Genomic DNA, 19,112 nt, shown 5'->3' on the forward strand with positions numbered 1-19,112 from the left:
GTTGTGCCCACGCTCCGGGGAAGCCGCTACCTGGCTGACTGGCTGGCATGGCTGGGGGTGTCCACCACAGTGGGCTCAGGGGACGGGCTCCTAGGCGGGGGCGGGGGGCTTTCGGGCTCCTCGGCATCATCCAGAGCCTCTTCCTTGATCTGGACGGTGGGGAGCGGGCAGGCTGTCCCCCCGGGTACGCCGCCTCCCGAAGAAACGGCGGCAGAGCAGGGTGGCGGGGCTGAGGGGCCAGGCCCCGCGGGTGGGGTGGAGGTGGAGGAGCAGGCGGGGGGAGTGATGGGAGGGGGGCCCCCAGGGACAAAGGGGTGCTGAGCAAATGGGGGCTGGGGAGGCACCTGGTGGAGGCCTGCTGGGGGGTGAGCGGCAGGGGGCAGGCTCTGGCTCTGGGTCAGCACTGGGGGCTGGGCAGGGGAGGAGGGCAAGGGCTGGCTCTGCGGCATGAGCTGCAGGGGAGGCGGGTGGGCCGAGGGAGGGTGGTGCGTGGACAGCGAGCTCAGGGGCTTCAGTGCCGGTGGGGGCGGGAGGTTGGCATTCATGGAGAAGGGCGAGGGCCCTGAGAGGTGAGGCGGGTGCTTGTGGGCTTGTGGGGCCGGCAGCTGGGGGATGGGCGTGGTGGGTGGGGGCTTGATGTGGGGCATGGCCAAGGGGGCCGGCGGCAGGGGCTGCTCCCGAGGAGGCTGCTGGGGCTGCAGTGCTGACTGCGAGGCTGGGGGCTGCAGGGAGGCATGAGGGAGAGCTGATGCCTGAGGGGCCTGGGGAGGGAGACCAAAGGGCTGAGGGGGGCCTGGGTGCTGCAGCAGGGGCCCGGCCTGGAGGCTATGGGGGCCGCCCGGGCCCTGACTATGCAGCGGGGGCTGGCCGTGAGGTGGGGCGGAGGGCTGGCCAGCCGGCGCGGTCAGGGGCTGCAGCGGGGGATGGGGTGAGGGCAGCCGCTGTGGGTGCAGGGCGGGTGCCTGCTGGATGTGCGCATGGGGAGCGGGAGCCGCTGGGGCCTGCGGCTGGCTGGGGGGCTGGGAGGCTGAGGGGGAGCCCTGGGGAGGGCCCGCAGTGGCAGAGGGCACGGGTCCCGGTGCGGGGAGCTGGGGGGCCCCTGGGGGGGCGGCGGAGGGAGCCGGAGTGGCCGCACTGGGAGCCTGCAAGGCCGGTGGCTGGGCCTGTAGCATCTGCTGCTGGGCCGAAGAGTCCGAGTCGCTCTCGTTGTCCTGGGGGCTGGGGATGCTGGGGGACGTGCTGCGATTGTCCTGGTCGATGTCTTTGGGGTCACTGCTGCCCTCATCGTTGACGCTGCGGCTGTCAGAACTCTCTCCCTCGCCTTCGGATGGCGAGTTGGGCCGGCTGATTTCCTAGGACCGGAGATGGGAGGGATGAAGCTCTTGGAGGGCAAGAGCTCTCTCTGCCTCGTGCCGGGCGCACAACAAAGGTTCGTGCAGACGAGGCGGCGAGCCTGGCCCCGGGGACCTCAGGTCCTCCTTTGGTCCGGCTGGCGTCGGAGGCCACTCTAGGTCCCTCCCTAGGAGACAGGGCCCTGCCATGCCCCAGGGAGACCCTGGGCTCAGGGCTTCTTGGGGGGTGTTAGCAGTCCCTGAGCTACAGTCCCTGTGGCTAGGCTGCACAGCTCACCTGGGTTTTTGTCTTCTTGGAGCTGGTCCTGTCGGCCTCCTCTGTATCGGAGGCCACCTTCTCCCGCTGGCGCTTGGTGCTCTTGAGCGGGGACGAGGCTTCCTCCTTCACTTTCTGCAGTGGGAAAGCCCGTGAGGGGCATCAGGCCGAGGGAGGGGGTCCCTCAGCCTCGGGAGAGACGACAATGGTTTGCTGACACCTTGCTCCTGTATTCTGAGCTCCATCTCCAGAAGCAAGAAAGTTCTGGAAGGGACCAGCTGAGGCCGGGAGAAAACAAATATCTGGGGGTGGAAATAACTTGGCTTTGGGGGGAGGGAGCCTTTCTAATCACACCCTACCCTTTGCCTCCGAGGCCTTGGGAAACTTGAGGCAGAGACGGCTCCTGAAGGTCAGTGCTGGGAGCTGCAGCGGACCACCTTTGTCCAGGCCCTGGACCCCAGACCCCAGACCCCAGTCCACAGCCCTAGGCCAGGCAATGCTGATGCCTAGGGCGGCTCCAGGAACGACCCGCAGCCCCATGTCTGAGGGAGCTGAACATCAACTCCAGCAACCTGGGGTGTTAATGAGGGGGCAGGCCCAAGCAGCCCCCGCTACCCTGGGTGACAGGCACCTCACCTTGGCCGACTTCTTCACTGTCTCTGCTTTACTGTCATTGCTGGAGGTGCTGGCAGCGCTGGGTGAGTTCCGGCCACTGGAGCGGATGTCTTCATTGATCGGCGAGGCGCGACCATCAGGGCTGGCTGGCTGCTTCTTACGACCGCTGCGCAGTGTAGACATCTGCCCACCCAGACCAGAGGCTGGTGAGACTGGACCCCAGGCTCTGCTGTGGGCCACCTGGGCCCAGCATACATGCTGGAGCCTCGGGAGCAGACCCAAACACCTGCCCTATGGCAAATCCCAGACCAGGGTGCCTGGCAAGTGACAGGCACCTGCAGCTTTTCCTCACGGTGTGGGGGTCAATGCAGACTGAAGGGAAGAACGAGGGGTGAATGGGTGAGTTCACATGGAGGAGACAGCAGTTCTTAACTTAAAATGCTCATCTCCAGGGATGGTCCTGGATGCTGTGCGGTAGAAACGAGCGAGGTTTTCCGAGGGGCAGAAGTTGGCGAGGGCCGTTTACTCTGCCAGATTCTCCAGAATGGCGATCACACACAGGGTCTGCTTTAAATCACCCCACCCTTCCTGTTTGTTCCACGGAACTGCCCACTTCCTTGCCCAAACCAAACACCTGCTGATTTCATCTGACAGGATGGGAAATGACCCAAAGAGATAAACCGACAAATAATGTGGCTCAGCTCCTAAAACCACCAAGCGCTTCGGTTCATTTCTGCAAAGCCATGGGACTCAGAGGAGATGGGGATACAATGATTCACGCCAGTCCATGTGCTGGGTGGCCAGGGCGCGGCAGCCTTGACAAGATGCCAGGGTCAGAGGAAGGTGGACGGTGCCCTCTACAGGCCTGCAAGGGCCGCTGGGGAGGCTGGCCACGGGGGAAGACTCTGGCGGTATCCCTAGTGAGAACTCTCACTCCCAAAGGCCCTGCTGACATATTTCCAACCTAGAAAACAAAACCTCTTTATGAAAAGGGCTATATAGTGAGGACAAAAATGTACCGAAAGTTTCCAAAACTGGATCAAATATTTATTTAAAAGAAAAAAAAAAGGCAGCTGCAAGTTTAGGCAGCAGAGACACGGCCACTGCAGGTGTCAGGCTCAGGGCCCAGAGGCAGGTCTGAGGGACTTGGAGGGCACGCACTGAACCAGAAACTGACGCTGAGTTCAGGACGCATACCCCACTGACTCCCCGAGGACGACACGAGGGAGGGAAGGAGAGAACAGAGGCTCTTCCCAGACCCACAGACAGAACTAGTATTTTGGGGCCAATCACTCCTTCAAGGAGGCTGGTCCTCTACATAAAACCGGTCACCTCCCAGCCTCCCGGGAGGCACAAGCCCGGGCGTCCTAGTAACCCGAAGCGGCCCAGGTCACCTGCCCGAGGACTCACCGAGCCACGACTGCGCCGTGTCCTCATGCTATGCTTCCCACTGAGCCCATCGTCTTCCTCTTTGACAGGTTTGAACATGAATGGTGGGGGGTCCACAGGCTTCTCGATGGGGGGGAGCTCGCCGTACTTCTTGAAGTGGATGCGGCAGTCCGTGCACAGGAGGATGTTCTCCCGGCCCCCGTGGTGCCAGTCTTTGGAGGCTGTGTGAGGCAAGAGGGGTGCGGGTGGGGGGCCCCTCCGTGGGCTCGGACAGACACCCGCCGCTCTCTCCCAGGGCGGGAGAGGATTTCAGGAATACCCGCCACCTCCGCCCCGACCACACTGACTGCTCGACAGGGGAGTGACAACAAATACGAACTTCTGCTTTTTCTCAAGTAACCCTGAAGCGCAATGCGGACGTCAAGCCAGTGATTCCCTGGCAGGTCTTCAACTGGACTCACGAGACGTTCCGAACCTGGAAGCGCCTGAACCTGGCCTGCCTCAGCGAAAGCGCCCCCCGCCCGCCTTCCCACAGACCCCCACTTACTGGTGGTGAAGCAGTGGCGGCAGGCGTACCCCTTCAACTCCTGCTCGCTGTCCTCACTGTCAAAGTCATCCTCGCTGGCTGAACTCAGGTCCACTGGGCATGGCAGGAACACAACAGGGATGGGGGAGACACCATCATGCTTGGCCAAGACCCGGACCACCTGTGACCCGTGGCCTGCCCCAGGCTCTGAGCCACCAGAGTCGCCTGGAAGGGGCAGTGTTCACGAAGGCCCACTCTGAATTCCTCGGGGCCGGTGATCAGAACGAAAACTCGGGTGAAGTACCCGAGGGTCTGCCCTACCGTATTTCGGGGGACTGGCGTCACACCCGCATCCCGGAGTGGCGAGCACTGATGCCCACAAACTGGGAATGGGAGCAGGCGAAGTGCATCCAAGTGCTTTCCCCGACACATGTGGACGTCCCGAGGCGCTCCCTCTCCACCGAGTCCCGCCCCTGCCAGCCCTACTGGGTCGATTCTGGTTTGCATGTCCCACGTAAGCAACCCTCAGGCGGAGCGCCCTGGGCCAGGACAGAACCACCGGCCCCGCTGCTGCACGCCAGCTTTTACGGGTTAAGAAGGTATCTGCGGCGCCCGGGTGGCTCGGTCGGTTGAGCGTCCGACTTCGGCTCAGGTCATCTCACACTTTGTGAGTTCGAGCCCCGCGTCGGGCTCACTGCTGTCAGTCTGTCAGCACAGAGCCCACTTCAGATCCTCCGTCCCCTTCTCTCTCTGTCCCTCTCCCACCCGCACTCTCTCTCTCAAAAAACAAAACATTTTAAAATAAAAATTTTTTTAAATAATTAAAAAAAAAAGGTTAAGAAAACATCAAATTATTCTGCATGTTACACTGGGACCAAGAGGAGGAAAAAGAAGAAAATGTGAATCTTATTGCCAACACAATACCAACGCAGTAACTCAAACAGAACACCCGCCATGAAGTGGGAAATCTCCTCTGAAATTATCGAAAACACCCCAGGACAAGTCAAGACTTACGTTTTTATAAAAAGCTACAATGATGTTGAGTTTATTTAAAAAATTTAAATGCATAAATAAGTTATGAACCTCTCCTACCAAGTCCCCCAAGTCAGTGCTACATCCAGGCGCAAGTTTCATACGCCTGCACCACACACATGATGTCCCCAAGCCACTCTGCAACAAGGACACCTGTGAGTGCAGGCCCAGAACCGGGAGCAGCCCCGCACTTACGGAACTCGCTGGAGGGTGGTCTGGAGGGCGTGCTGACGGGTGTGGACGCGGTGCGGGTCTTGATCCTCCTGAACACGGCCTGCCTGCGGTGCCGGCGATGGGCCCGGGAGCTGGCCGCTTCGGGGGTTTTCTTCCAGTAGTAATAGAAGGTGATCAGCTCCCCCTGCGGGAGAGAAGGGCCAGCGGTGACGAAGGGCTCGGGGATGGCTTCTCCCTGCCCTGCAGCTCCCTCTTCTGCCAGGAGCAGGAGCTACTTGGGAACGGCTGTGCTGGGGAGGAGCGCAAAGGACGCTTTGCTCCTGAGTCGTGAGGGGGACTGGACTTGTCCCCTCAGCCCAGGGGAGCAGAACCTCTAGATATCTAGAACATTCATTCATTCAACAAGTACCTGCTGAGTAGCTGTCACGTGCCAGACGCCAGCATGGAGGTACAGCAATAAACAACCGAGAAAAGGGAAAATCCCCGCCCGCTAACCGTGTGTGTGCACAGATGGTTTCTTCACCGCACTGCACTGAAATCATACAGGTGTGACAAGGGAACGCCTGGCCACTTAGGCTATTCCAGAAACAGCCCCCCTCCCCCTCCAAAAAACCCCAACAATTCAGGCGCTCAGGTGGTGGGGAGCCGGGGTCAGGAAAAAAGGAGACCCCAAACCCAGGAGAACTGCCCCACGGCCTCCACCCGGTCTGAGTGACCACAGTGGGACAAGCTGGTACAAAATCCTGAAGGTGACGCCTGAGGGCCACGTACACAGGGGCACTGATGCAGAGATGAAATGCCACATGTCACAAGGTCAGTCTTTGGTTTTGAAGTTTTTGAGAGAGAAAGAGAACGAGCTGGGCAGGGGCAGAGAGAGAGGGAGACAGAGCAGCAGAGGCGGGCTCTGTGCAGACAGCAGAGAGCCCGATGCGGGGCTCGAAGCAGCGAACTGCAAGATGATGACCTGAGCCAAAGTGGGAGGCTTAACCGACTGAGCCACCCAGGTGCCCCACAAGGTCGGTCTTTAAGGTTTTCATGGCCCAGCAGAAAGGCAGGCAAGACATCTTTTTAAAAAATACAGCATGGGGACATGAACCCAAATGCAACCATGAAAAAGGGGCACTTCTGCTACCCCTGTGCCACGTTTGGTTAACCCTGGTTGACAAAGACCAATTTCTTAAACATCCCAAGATAAAGTATCTTCACCTGGAATTAGAGGAAAAAAAACCCAAAAACACTTAAAGCAGTGAGAGTGCCTAGATCACACTGATCTTCTCTAACTGAATCAATCCTGTGGACAATCAACTTGGTGGACCAGTGTATCCTGGAAGTCATCCTGGGAGCAACTCGTACCCCGAGGTTGGAGCCACTTGGCCAGAGCACCACTTAGCCTCATGGAAGGCTCACTGCTTTGTGAATGGAGGAGCCGAGAGCCAGAGCCAGAGCGAGAGATTCTGTTCTCCGGTGACCTGAGATCCATCTAGCTGGAAAGGCCAGTGCCGGAGAGACTGAAGGAGAGAAGAGCAGATACCAGGCGACAAACTCTTGTGATTGCCGAGCACCCCATTAGACGAGATTTCATTAAAACACCCCCCAGAAGCAATGGCCTTAGAACACGATGAGAAGTCAGTTTGAAGAGAAGGGGGCAGGTTTTAAGTGGGGAAACGGCTTCTGCAAAGCAGGTAACCCGCGTGTGTTGAGTGCTCACTGCTCAGAGTTGGATTCTATGCCTGTGCATTTTCTAAGAAGTGGGACCGCAGCTGCTGCCAGACCCTTAAAGGAGCCTGTGGTTCAGAGGAACTTCGGACTGGCTTCCACAGGTCCATAGCATGTATCTCGTGGAGCTGTGGATAGGTTTCAGTCTTTCCAAGTGCCACTCAGCAAAATGCTAGTGACTGCCAATAGTTAACAGATGAAGCGTGACCCCAGGCCAAGGGAGGCCAGGAGCCAGCCACCAAGGACGAGCACAGGCAAATCTACAAGCTCACCCCACCCCCTTTCCAGTTCCACGAGACAGTAACCGAACAAGGGAAAGTGTAGGAAATGCCCTTGGATTTCTGACCGGTTTGTCTGTCACATGTTATTCTACAAATGTAGGTTACAACTGTCCCTGTGGTGACCGGAGCGTCCCGAGCCCCTGAGGTCATCATCTGAGAAGCTCCTGGCTCCTGCTCTTTATCTCCCATTTTCCTGACTTGGAAAGTCACTTATCTCTACTGATCTTCTGGTGTTGGCTGGCTGGAGGGAACAAACTCAGACACCCAGTGGGGATTAAGGGACCTGTGCGGATACAAAACTGATCTGACGCCGGTCCTCCTACGAGAAAATACAGAACAGAAGCCAAGGCAAGTCACTGTCACCCTTCAATACTTAGCCAGCGTGACATGCTCTACCAGTTCAAAAGGGCAACTAGTGCAGTGAACCGTGGCCCAATCCCGAAGCTGGAAGGAAGGATGTGAGACCCCAGAGTGGTTCCTCCCACCTCCTCTAGCTGAAGTCATTTTAGGGGCCAGTGGATGAGAAAGGCCAGGGATGTAAGAGGAAATGTGAAGCTACAGGAGGGAGAAGGAATCAAAAATGGGAGAGAAAATCAGGTGGGAAGGTGCTAGCAGGGTCTCTGCCAAACCTCAGCCTGACTTACAGGCTGTTAAAAAGCAGCCACCCTAACACCTTTGTACAACGTTGATCTGTGACACAATATTGACTCACACAGTTACAAGGGACTGGAGGTGAGGGGCACTGACACAAGGACCCAGGTACAACTTCGGACTCTCCCAAAACTTAACAAACAGTCTACCGTTGACCAGAAACCTTACTGATAACATAAACGGTTGATTAACACGTATTATATATGCTACATATATTTTTTACAGCATGCTTACAATAAAATAATGAAAATGATACTAAGAAAATCATAAGGAGGAAAAAATATATTTACAGTACTCGACTATATTTATCAAAAAAAAACCTGCTTGTAAGTGAAACTGTGCCATTTTAACCTGTGTTAAGGTTCAATGTATTTCTATTTCTCAAACATGAATGTCTGAAAGAGTTTCAAATGGTCTTAGAAGACAGCATAACTCACAGATTAAAATAGGGCAAGCCAGAGTCCAGCGAGGCTATGGTACTGGCCTAACGTCACACACCGGGCAGAAAAAGGCTCAAGAAAAGCCGGGTTCCCAACCTTAACCTCCACTCCTGCTGTGTTGTGTCTTCCTCAAGTATGTGAGAAAATCGGGACATGACGAAGAAACCTAATACTGAAATAATCATCAACTTTTTGTCAACACCTGGGTGGCTCAACTGGTTGGCTGCTGGACTCCTGATTTGGGCTCGGGTCAGGATCTCACGGTTCAGGAGCCGGAGCCCTGCGTCGGGTTCCGTGCTCACAGCATGGAGCCTGCTTGAGATTCTCTCTCTCCTTCTCTCTCTGCCCCTCCCCTGCGCTCGCTCTCTCTCTCTCTCTCTCTCTCTCTCTCTCTCTAAATAAACCTTAAAAAAAAAGGAAGGAAAGAATAGCCTGCCGACAAGAAAAAGAGTCCAGAACACATTCTATTTTCTCAGTACCAGGGATCAAACGACCAAGCCAGAAGGACCCTTCCACTATAGGCCTAAAACCAGTTCAGAAAATGAAAACTACACATTTCAAAATTCCGGAAGATGGGGTAGCAACTAGAACTCTCATACATGGCTGGTGGGAATATAAGATGGTTCACCCACTTCATAAAACTTTGGTAGTTCTTACAAAGCTAAGCATTTACCGTATGACCCAGCAGTTGATCCCACTCTTCGGTGCTTACCCAAAAGAATAAAAGCATGCTCAAAGCACGCTCACACAAAGACTTTTCCACGTAAACACGTTCAGAGAACCTTTACTCTTTGCCACCCCAAACTGGAAACTATCTCAATACCCCTCAACGGGAGAAGGGAGAAACAGATCACCGTGCATCCACTTACTAGATACTACTTGGTAGTAAAAAGGCAAACTACTGATCTACATGACAACACGGATCAACCTCGAAACATCACACTGACTGTAAGCAGCCAGACACAAAAGTACAGACTGTGGGGGTCTGTTCTCTAAAAAGGCAAATCTACAATCACAAAAAGTAAACGAGTGGTTGTCCAGAGAACAGAGGACAAGAAGTAGGAAACTACCTATAAAAGAATATGAGGAAACCTTTCGGGGTGAAAGAATAAATCCCATAAACGCCCCGCGGGTTTACGGTCGTCAAACTCCCTGAACGGTGCCCTCACTGCGCTTAAAGTGGGTGTCCTTTTACGGTATATATGCTATGCGTACCAATTACACAGCCATGAAGTTAACTTTAAAAAAAAAATCCAGGCCAGGTTTTATTAGCTGCCTCTCAAGCACTGTACCGTCTACGAAGGGATTAAACACTGGAACGGAGCGAATCTAGGCGGATTAGAAACAGCATACTGGTGACTGCATGGGTGGCTAGGTCTTGAGCACAAACAAAAGAACATGTCGGGAAAAGGTCTGGTTCTACAAACAGGGAATGAGGCAGCTAGAGGCCTCACCAGGAACGAAGTCAATTGAAATTTAATCAAACATGCATAGTGTGTGCTGCAGAGACCCGCTGCACATAAATTCAGGAACAAAAGCTGTTGCAGAAATCAATAGCTTGCTGAAACATTAACACAGGCAATCATCGATCAAAAGGCAGCTCCACAAAGGCAGCCTTGCAAATGAGCTCCCGCCTTTGCTTGCAAGCAGACACAGAGGCATAAACGCGGACACGAACGGCCGCGGCGGCGGTTTTGTTCCCGGGGCTCTCCCCCACCTCGCGACAAGGCCTCACAGCCAGCACACCTCCCGTCCCTGTGCTGTAACTGCACACGGCACGAGCGACTAAACTGGGTTAGTGCCTGGGCCAAAAAGGGAAAGAGAGGGGGCGACGTCCTCTCCGGTCGACAGCATTATGGGCTGCGGTGCTCGCCAAGAGAAGCGCTTAAAGCCACTGGTCTATATTTAGTGGATTCTCTCTCTCTCCAACTCTTCGCCTTTTCTGCAGCGTGTGAAAGGGGGGGCAGGGGCGCTGGATTTTCCCAACAGGTCATGAGCAAAAAGCCGCTGGCAAGAAGAGATTTGCTCCTGGATTTAGGCACCGGCTTCCCTCCCAGGCAGGCTCTGCACAGCAGGTCCTCTCCCCAGACAAGTCAGTGAGGGGGGGGGGGGGGGCAGGTCCCTGTAGGTTTCTCTGATTTTCCATCCAAAAGCAAACATGGGGTGGGGAGAGAAGGAAAAGGGAGGTATAAGATGCTCTGTGCAGCCCTCTATCTGGGTGGGTGGGGGCTGGGACGAGAGATAGAGAGTGTCAGGTTGACAAAAGGCTCCAGGCACCAGCAGACAGCTCAATCACAGCCACTCCTGTGATCCAGAAGCTTCCTGGGCTCCACCACTTGGAATCAGTAGGAGAATTGGTTCCTCCTCCCCGGTCACCATTGTACTTCTGTGTCGCCTCGTGTTAGACCGTGAGCCCATCAAGTTCGCCTGACATAAAATGGCAGGGCACGCTCCCTTCATGGCTCCACGGCCCAGATAGCCTGAACTGAAGCATGGGGAGTGAGGGATACCGGGGTTGCTCAGCACTTACTGGCAGCCTTCAGGTAAGTTCTGCTGGTACGTCTAGGTGGACAGCAGACTGGCGACGCGTCCCAGGGTCCAGAGTGAGCATCCCACCGCATGTGTGTGTGTAAGAGCAGAGGCGGGCGGGGGCTGGAGGTGGGAGCTCGCAGCCCTGCAGCAGGGGACAACCCGACGGGGTCTCCTTCCCGTCTGACCAGCAGGTTAATTTGCGTGTAGCCACTTGGCTAAAACGATGCCTGCAGACAAGACTATTTCCTTCCTTCAGGCACCGCAACGCTACGGGAGGGGAACCTGTAACCTGTCCAGCCTGACGCACACGCACACACAAACACGCATGTATTTTTTAAAGTAAGATAAACTATGTGTCTTCTAAGGGACCCCGGGGAAGTGAAGGCACAGGACAGATGGCAGAGCGAGAAGGCACTGTGAGCACAGCGAGGGTCAAGGGCTCACTGGGGGGGCAGGTCTGTCCTGAACTGAGCACAGCAGCAAGCCCTCAACTCCCTGGGTTCTCTCTCACCTCGGCCCAGCATCAACTCAAGACAGGAGACCCCCAGGAGGCCGACGTGGAGGCACGAAAAGGTAGTCAGTCGTTTTTGTCCAATGTTAGAAACATAAGGGTACGCCCAGGATTGAGTCCCCATTTTTGTGATTATAACATATTATTATTGCCACAACCAACCAGTCTTGGCGCCCCAAGCTGGACACAGTGCCCGCAGACCATGGGGTACCTGCAGCCTGCCACCTACTGTTAGGCCAAGCGAGGCCTTGGTTTTTTGGAAACAACCCTCTTCTCTCACACTCCCTTCAATTCGGTGTCCAGGGCCCTATTCCTGTATCTTCCATCCTCGCAGTGCGGTTCCGTGACCAGCAGGAAAAATGGTTAACACCCGCTGGCCTCAGTCCGGCCAAGGAAGGCCTTGACAAACCAGTCCTTGGTACGTGCACAGGAGGGGCAGGGACGAAGGAAGGAAGGACTCTATCTGGGTCCCTGCACCGTAGCGAGTGCCCAGGCACCAGCCACAGAAGGTCCCCAGTGGAGGCCACCCACCAATGCTTCCTCCCCCCGAGGAGGGACAGCCGCTGCTAACTTCCTCTTCTCCACCAAAGCGTCAACAGGCATCCTCTCGGAGCCAGGTACCGCGTACTCAAAACAGAGGGGCAGCAAGGGTGGGGAGGAGGCCTAGAAGCCATCCTCCACATGGATAATGGCATTAGAAACACAGCTTTTCTCTGAAGCTGCCATTCAGGCCCCTCAAGCCCGCCTGACCCTGTCCGCTGATGCGACGGGACAGGACCCACTGTGTGGTAGGGCTGACAAATGCATACCTTTGCACACAACTGACATACTCCACTGCAGGGGTTAGAAAGTAAGCGTTTAGGAGAAGTTATTTTAATTCTTTAAGATCTATTATTAACTGTTCCAATGCTAGATAAATATTTTAACGTGAATACGAGAGAGAGTACACTTAAATGATCTCCACCCAATCCACACCTTCCCTTAAGTCTGCATGCGAAAGCACAGCTGGTTACAATCAAGGTGTTTTGCTGCAAAAACTCTGTTTGAAGGATGATGCCCTTCAGTTACCATCCACTCCCTTCTTTGGTGGTCCAGGTAGAGAAGTAAAGAAACCCGCCCTTGCTGGATGGAACGGAGAGATCTAAAGCCCCAGCCCCTTTTATTAAAAGAAGGTGTGTTTTTCCAGAGAGAAGTTCCAGCAGGCAACGACTAGTTACAAAACAAGGTCCCAGACGCAGAAGGGGCAGGAGGGAGAAGGAAACATGGCACAGAGCTGTTTCTCAGACTTCATTCCCCAAGCCGGGGCCCCAAGGGCGGTCAAGGCCACAGGGGAACGTGGCCCCGGCTCCTGGAGCGGGTCCGGGCAAGCCTGCGCGCTCCAGGCCCCTGGGGAGCCCTCGGACCGGCGTGCTCTGACCCTGCAGCTGAGCTTGGGCCCTCTGACATCCACGACCACTTCTGCCTGGGAGTCACAGCTGCATTTCTTGGCCAAAACTAACTCGAGGGTCGTGAAGCAAGTCAGTAAAATTTCCTGGCACAGGCTCCTGTGACAGTCATTCTTTCCTTTGGCTCCCCGAGGACTCCAGGGTTGGAGCTGACGAGTGTCCCCAACAGCTCAGGTGAGGAGCCCGGTGCCGGGTAGCGCCATCAGCTACGTTCAGGAGCGGCCACCTTTACGGATCTTTTTCCAGCGGGCAACTGGTCGTCTTCCAGCATCGACTCTGGTAATTAAAGCGGTGCTCTCCTGGGCTCCTTCTTTTGTTAACCAACCGAATCCCCTAATCCCTGACGGAGCCCCGACACCGTCAGCCGGCTCTGCTGCTAATCGTTGAACACCGACTCTGTGGGCTCAGAGTGCACGTGACAGGATGACGATCTGCTCGAAGGCACACGGCAGAATCACCGCCTTCCGCGCGCAAGAGGCTGGAGGGGCACCTACCGAACGTGCCATGCTAGAGGACCCGACGGCGAGGAGGCAGCCTGCGTCTGGGCGAGGCGATCTCCCCGACCCACCTCCGGCTTCTCGGGGGCAGGGCGAAGGAGAGGGAGGAGAAAGAGGACTCGAAGCGGGTGACGCTCTCCTGGGTTGAACAGGTTGTAAGAGGCCACGCTAAGACGCCCACAGAGATGTTCTGGAAACTGGCACTCCCCCAACCTCTCTTTAAAAAATCCTAGTTGAGCAGGATGAAGAATTGTCTTTTTTTTAAATAATGATGACCACTATTTATTTACACATTGTGGAGAAACTGAAACAGAGACATTTTTCTGTTTAGCCAAACTTGTAACGAGATTTCCTAAGCTCGATGTTGCTTCAGTTGCTGACCACTTGTGGATTCTCCGTCTGGTCCCACACCTCCCCTCCACTCAGATGTCCAGACTCGAGCTCCTAGGCAGGCCTGTCCTCTCCCACAGAGATGCTCAGTCTCCCCAAAGCCCAGCTCTGACCTGGTCACTTCCCTCTCCACACAGTGAAGGCCACAGGCTCCTCAAGACGAACAGAACAAAGGCCCAGTCGCCTTGCTGCCTCTCCCGGGCCTTTCCCTCTGGCCACAGAAGACCCTTCTACCACATTCCCCACCCTCACAGCCCCTGGCTTGTGCCAAACACGACGGCCAGGCTGCTGTCCCCTCAGTGTCTGGATCCGAGTCCTCACCAGTCAGGGCTCAGGTCACCACAGATGCCATCTTCTCCCTGAAGCCTTCCTTCTCCTTCTCCCCAAGCCCCTGAGAGGTCATCATATTTGCACACCTGAACTTTTCCACACTTGTCTCTCTCCTGGTACTCACAGGCTCTCCTTTGGACCGGAACCATGAATGGAAGAGAGACAGCGTGAATGGGGGGAGGGGCAGAGAAAGAGGGAGAGAACAGAATCTCAGGCAGGCTCCGCACTGTCAGCACGGAGCCCATTATGGGGCTCGAACCCACGAACCGTGAACTGGAACCAAGAGTTGGATATTAACTGAGCCATCCAGGTGCCCCAAACCGTAACCATGAGTGACCTAGTGTCCCCAAGTCTGTGCCTACTTCCTTGGCAAATACCCACAAGTCTAGGGCAGTATCTTGAATATCTTGAGTATTCAGTAAACATTTGAGGAGATGAGTATTCCCTGAGCATTAAAATTCACCTGAAATTGGGGCACCTGGGTGGCTCAGTCGGTTGAGCATCCAACTTCAGCTCAGGTCATGATCTCACAGTTCGTGAGTTCAAGCCCCGCATCGGGCTCTGTGCTGACAGCACGAAGCCTGGAACCTGCTTCGGAGTCTGTGTTTCCCTCTCTCTGCCCCTCCTCCACTCGTTATCTCTCTCTCTCTCTCTCTCTCTCTCTCTCTCTCTCAAGATATATAAATATTAAAAAAAAAATTCACCCGAAATTAACTCTAAAAAAATTAACTTCTGAGAAATGGATACCAGATCACTGACTTTTATTTTGCCAAATAAGATCATTAAAAATAACTGCTTCTTGATCTCATCATTATTTCATAAAAGAAATGACACTCTAGCTCTAAAGAAGTAGAAAAGACAGACTATATCCAAATAAGAAGAGTTCCTTAATTTGATATCCAGCGTTATGAACAATGACTACACTGTTCTTATTTTTAGTTCATTTTCCACGGGCCCGTGAAAACGTAAGCCACGTGCCTGCGGTGTCTAGAAGCAGTGGTCTGAAAGTGGGGGTCACGGGCTGACAGGAGGGTGGACTTAGGAATCCAATGCCACTTCCCCATTCAGCAGATTTATAAACCACCAATCACCTTTCACCGGGCTTATGAAATCTGCAATGATGAGGGCTAAGCACAATAAATGTTTTCCTTAATATACACGTCATCTTCGTGGCTACCCTAACACATAAATCGCGTCATCCTTGCTTTACACGAGACAACCGAGGCACAGGGGACAAAGCCATGTGTCCAAGCTCACACAGCTTCAAATGGTAGCCCTGGGAGTCTGGTTCCAGAGTCCTATGCTCTTAACCACTCTGCTATGAACTAAGGGGAAATCGATGTATTTCTTAAAGCCAGAGGCTCAAATCTGGGTTATCTTTCACCTAGGGAGTATCTTAAACCTCTTCAATGGACCCTGAATAGTTTAGGAAGAAAAGCAAACGAAGGCACTGTGCGTCCCTGATAACAATGGGTGGCCAGCCTTCCCATCCCAGGGCGGAGCCACCTCCCCCACCCCCCAATGCCGCACCCAAGAAGTACAGAACCGCACCTGCCCGAAGCCGGGGTACCAGGTTCAGAAAAACATCTGGTTGGCACAGCGCACAATCAGAATTATGCACGAGCCTAGACAAATACGTTCTACTTCCCACACCAGGAACAAGCTCCAAGGACTGTACCAGACAGACCCTGGGAGCCCACGGCCGCGAGCACCCCTCACAACCTGCCGGCCACGCCTCAAGCCATCCAATGGCTTCCACTATGGACAAAGCCCTCTGGCCTACTTTTGGCTCTAGGCTGCGTATGTCACAGAGATGTGCCAAGCAAGTGACCCTCACAGGCCTCTTGACCTAAAAGCAGTAACTCTTCTTTCTCTGAGGAAGGCGAAGAGTTTGATCAAGCAGAGTCCTTCAAAACATGGCTTCTGAACGTGCTACAAAGCATCTTTCCAAATCACTTCCAGCAGGAAGCATCAATCCAAGGTGGTGGCTTCGAAGTGTGCTCAAAACCACGGAGATGAGTCGAGGGCCAATGGGCGGGTCTCCTGAACCTCTTGGTCTCGCCACCTCTCCAAGCAGCTCCACTAAGACACCTACCAGTCAAGCAACACGTAGAAGATTCTTCCATTTAGCCAAAAATAACAACAATAAAAACCAGAAAACAGATTTGGAAATGACTTGCTGGAAGACAGAGTCACGGCCATCACAAATCCGTCTAAGGCCCAGCCTGAAACCCACCCCGTGTAGCGCCTACACCAGCCTGTGGCACAGAAGCCTGGCCAGTCCCGATGCAGCGACAAGACTGGCCTTCACTTAACCCAGGACCCACACACCAGGGCCCACTCGGGGGCTTCTATCCCTGGTTTTACGGAGCCGTCGAAGACTTCACATTTTAAGTACAATAACGCCCACGCGAAGAATCGCGTCTTCTCTGTAGGGTCCCCCGAACCCCCAAGAATTCATTCACTGAAACCGGCTTTCTTTCCTATAAGCCGAATACTTCATTATTTCCTGAATTCATTTTATTGGAGTTCAGCAACAGGGCAAGTGGGATTTCACCGCTGTCGGTTCTATTACCACACCGCCCTTCTTAATGTTTTCTCGTTCTGTAACAAAACCACAATTCTACCAGCAAAGGGGGAGAAGAGAAGAGAGGAAAAGAGAAAGCCATAAAACTGTTAAAAGCACCATTCTCCGTGTCGTAAACATTTTTCTATTTATCGGCCTTTCATTATATGTGCAATCTTATTATCCCTGCACAGTATCAAAGTGACACCGCCAGGGTCACCCTATAAAATATACATTGGCGATGTAACATTTAATGACGGGAACAGGACAAAAGATGAAGGATGAGAGAGGATGGCATGCTGCAGGACGTTTTAAAGGGATCATCAGTTATATCTGTGCATTTCCCGAGGTGATAATTGAATGACAGGGGCTGGAGGGAGATCCATTTTTGAGCTCAGAACGGACAGTTAGGAGAAAAATGTTTTTGTATTGGAAGCATGTAATGACTGCCAGGAAATGAGAACAGCCACTCTCGCAACATTGCTTCTTATATTTTATGGTTTTTATGGACGCACAGCAAATTATCGAGTACAATCCATTTCTGCAAGTCGAATTGTAAAATAAAGGACAGACTTCCTCATTACAAAGAAAGGAGGGGAAGGGGTATTTAATTCTGTCACCGTATCACATTTGTTTAATAAAAAGAACAGAGGCGAAGATTACCCTTCGAAGCACGAAAACACAATTACAGCTTTACATCCTCCTTAGACGCAGATGTGAAACATGTCCTCTCTTTGGCCTGAATTTTGGATTTAACCTAAGGCAAAGATCTTAGAGAGATCGAGACAAGCTCGCAAACCAAACCTGTGCTCAGGTCTTACCCATCTGACACACGTGGCGAGCGCCCCGCCCAGCGGCTCGTGGATGGAGAACCCCGGGAGGGGGGTGAGGGGGCGGGCAGCCACCTTCCACGAGGCCCTTAAGGGCTGAGTTACGTGTCTCTCCCTTCCCCGCAAATCGCATGCTGAAGCCCTGGCCCCCAGCACCTCAGAATGTGACTGTGTTTGGAGACCGGGTCTTTGAAGAGGCGATTAGCTAACATGGGTCATGAGGGTGCTCCTGACGCAGTATGACCGGTGCCCTTCCAAGAAGAGGAAATCCGCAAACAGATGGGCACACAGAGAAGACGGTGTGAAGACACAGGGAGAAGACGGCCGTCTACCAGCCGAGGAAAGGGGGCCTCAGAAGAAGCCGACCCCGCTGACACCGTGATCGTGGACTTCCAGCCCCCGGAACCACGAAAGAACAAAGTTCTACCGCTTAAGCCCCCCCCCTCCGGGCTGCTCTGTCAGCGCGGCCCTAGCGGACAGACACACACGAGCCCAAGGACTGGGCTTCGCGGACGGCCGGCGGGAAAGGGGGTGCGGGCGCGACCCCTGCCGGACGCGACCTCGCGGGCTTTGAGGAGCGTTGACGGGGCCGGTCGCCGGCAGGGAGGAGCAGCGTTCGTCTGGGGTTGAAGAGCAGGCGTCAAGGAGGAGCCGCCGCGCGGGGAAGCGGTAAAGCCACTGGCCGCCGTGTGGACACTCGGCCCCTACCGGCGGGGGCCGAGCCTCCTGCCCCAGTCTGGCAGCTCCGGGCGGCAGATTTCCCCCCGGGCTTCGTCACGACGGCTCCGCCGTGGCCCGGGAGACGCAGCCCACCTCCGGACGCCTCACAGACGCCCTGACGTCAGACAGCCGGCCCACCTGGAGACGTGCGGTGCGAAGGAAGAGGACCACAGGGGGGGACAGACAGGTGCCAGCAGCACGCAGAGGAAGAACCTCCTCAGACCTGTTCTTCATCCCCCCAGTCCTTCCGGCCAGCGCCCACAGGGAAGTGCCAGGCTCCGTCAGGCTCGCGCCGCCCCCGGCTCGGCATTCAATGCCCAGGAAGCTACGGCCGGGCGGGAGGTCGCGCAGCCCGGAGCCCAGGGACGAGCGGGTGTGCGAGGCACTCTGACCGCAGCGGCCCGGTGGTCCGAGGGTCTCCGGGAAGCTGATCCGGGTGACTCGTACGAAGGCGCGCACCGCATTCAGGAAACGCACACGACGGGGGCCACCGGAGGTTCGGGTCGTAGTCGATGAAGGCGGCTCGCGGATCCCCCGGTCGCCGCGTGGGCGACGGGCTCGGAGGGCTCCCTCCTCCCGGGCGGTACGTGGGTCTCCTCGAGGGCTCCCCCCGGGAGGCCCGGGGCGCGAGTGCGGGTGCGAGCGTGGGGCCCGTAAGGGTGCACGGAGGCTCGCTCCCCGGGGGCCCCTCCGTGAACGCAGCTGCTCGGGGAGGCCGCGCCTGTGGCAGCAGGCCCACCCCGAGGAGAACTGGGCGTCGGCCTGGCCGCGTCCTGCGCGGGAAAGCTGGACGGGTCCAGATCTCCGGAGCAAACTGCACGGCAGGAAAGACTCTCTAGGGCCGACTCCCTCTCGCGCG

The 19,112-nt window shown here is 55.2% G+C and overlaps 1 protein-coding gene across 7 annotated transcripts in view; it reads right to left on the reverse strand.

Annotated features, from left to right (window-relative positions):
- RERE (arginine-glutamic acid dipeptide repeats) overlaps positions 1 to 19,112 on the reverse strand; it is a 422,829-nt gene that overhangs the window by 6,687 nt on the left and 397,030 nt on the right. For all 7 annotated transcript variants that reach the window (XM_042994378.1, XM_042994377.1, XM_042994380.1 and 4 more), the window contains 6 exons: positions 5,366 to 5,528; positions 4,160 to 4,252; positions 3,634 to 3,833; positions 2,245 to 2,406; positions 1,630 to 1,743; positions 31 to 1,352 (listed from right to left, as the gene is read on the reverse strand). In XM_042994378.1, the coding sequence (XP_042850312.1) occupies positions 31 to 1,352; positions 1,630 to 1,743; positions 2,245 to 2,406; positions 3,634 to 3,833; positions 4,160 to 4,252; positions 5,366 to 5,528 (2,054 nt within the window). The remainder of the gene's footprint in view (positions 1 to 30; positions 1,353 to 1,629; positions 1,744 to 2,244; positions 2,407 to 3,633; positions 3,834 to 4,159; positions 4,253 to 5,365; positions 5,529 to 19,112) is intronic.

Source organism: Panthera tigris, chromosome C1 (genome assembly GCF_018350195.1).
Source record: "Panthera tigris isolate Pti1 chromosome C1, P.tigris_Pti1_mat1.1, whole genome shotgun sequence".
Taxonomy (NCBI): Eukaryota; Metazoa; Chordata; class Mammalia; order Carnivora; family Felidae; genus Panthera; species Panthera tigris.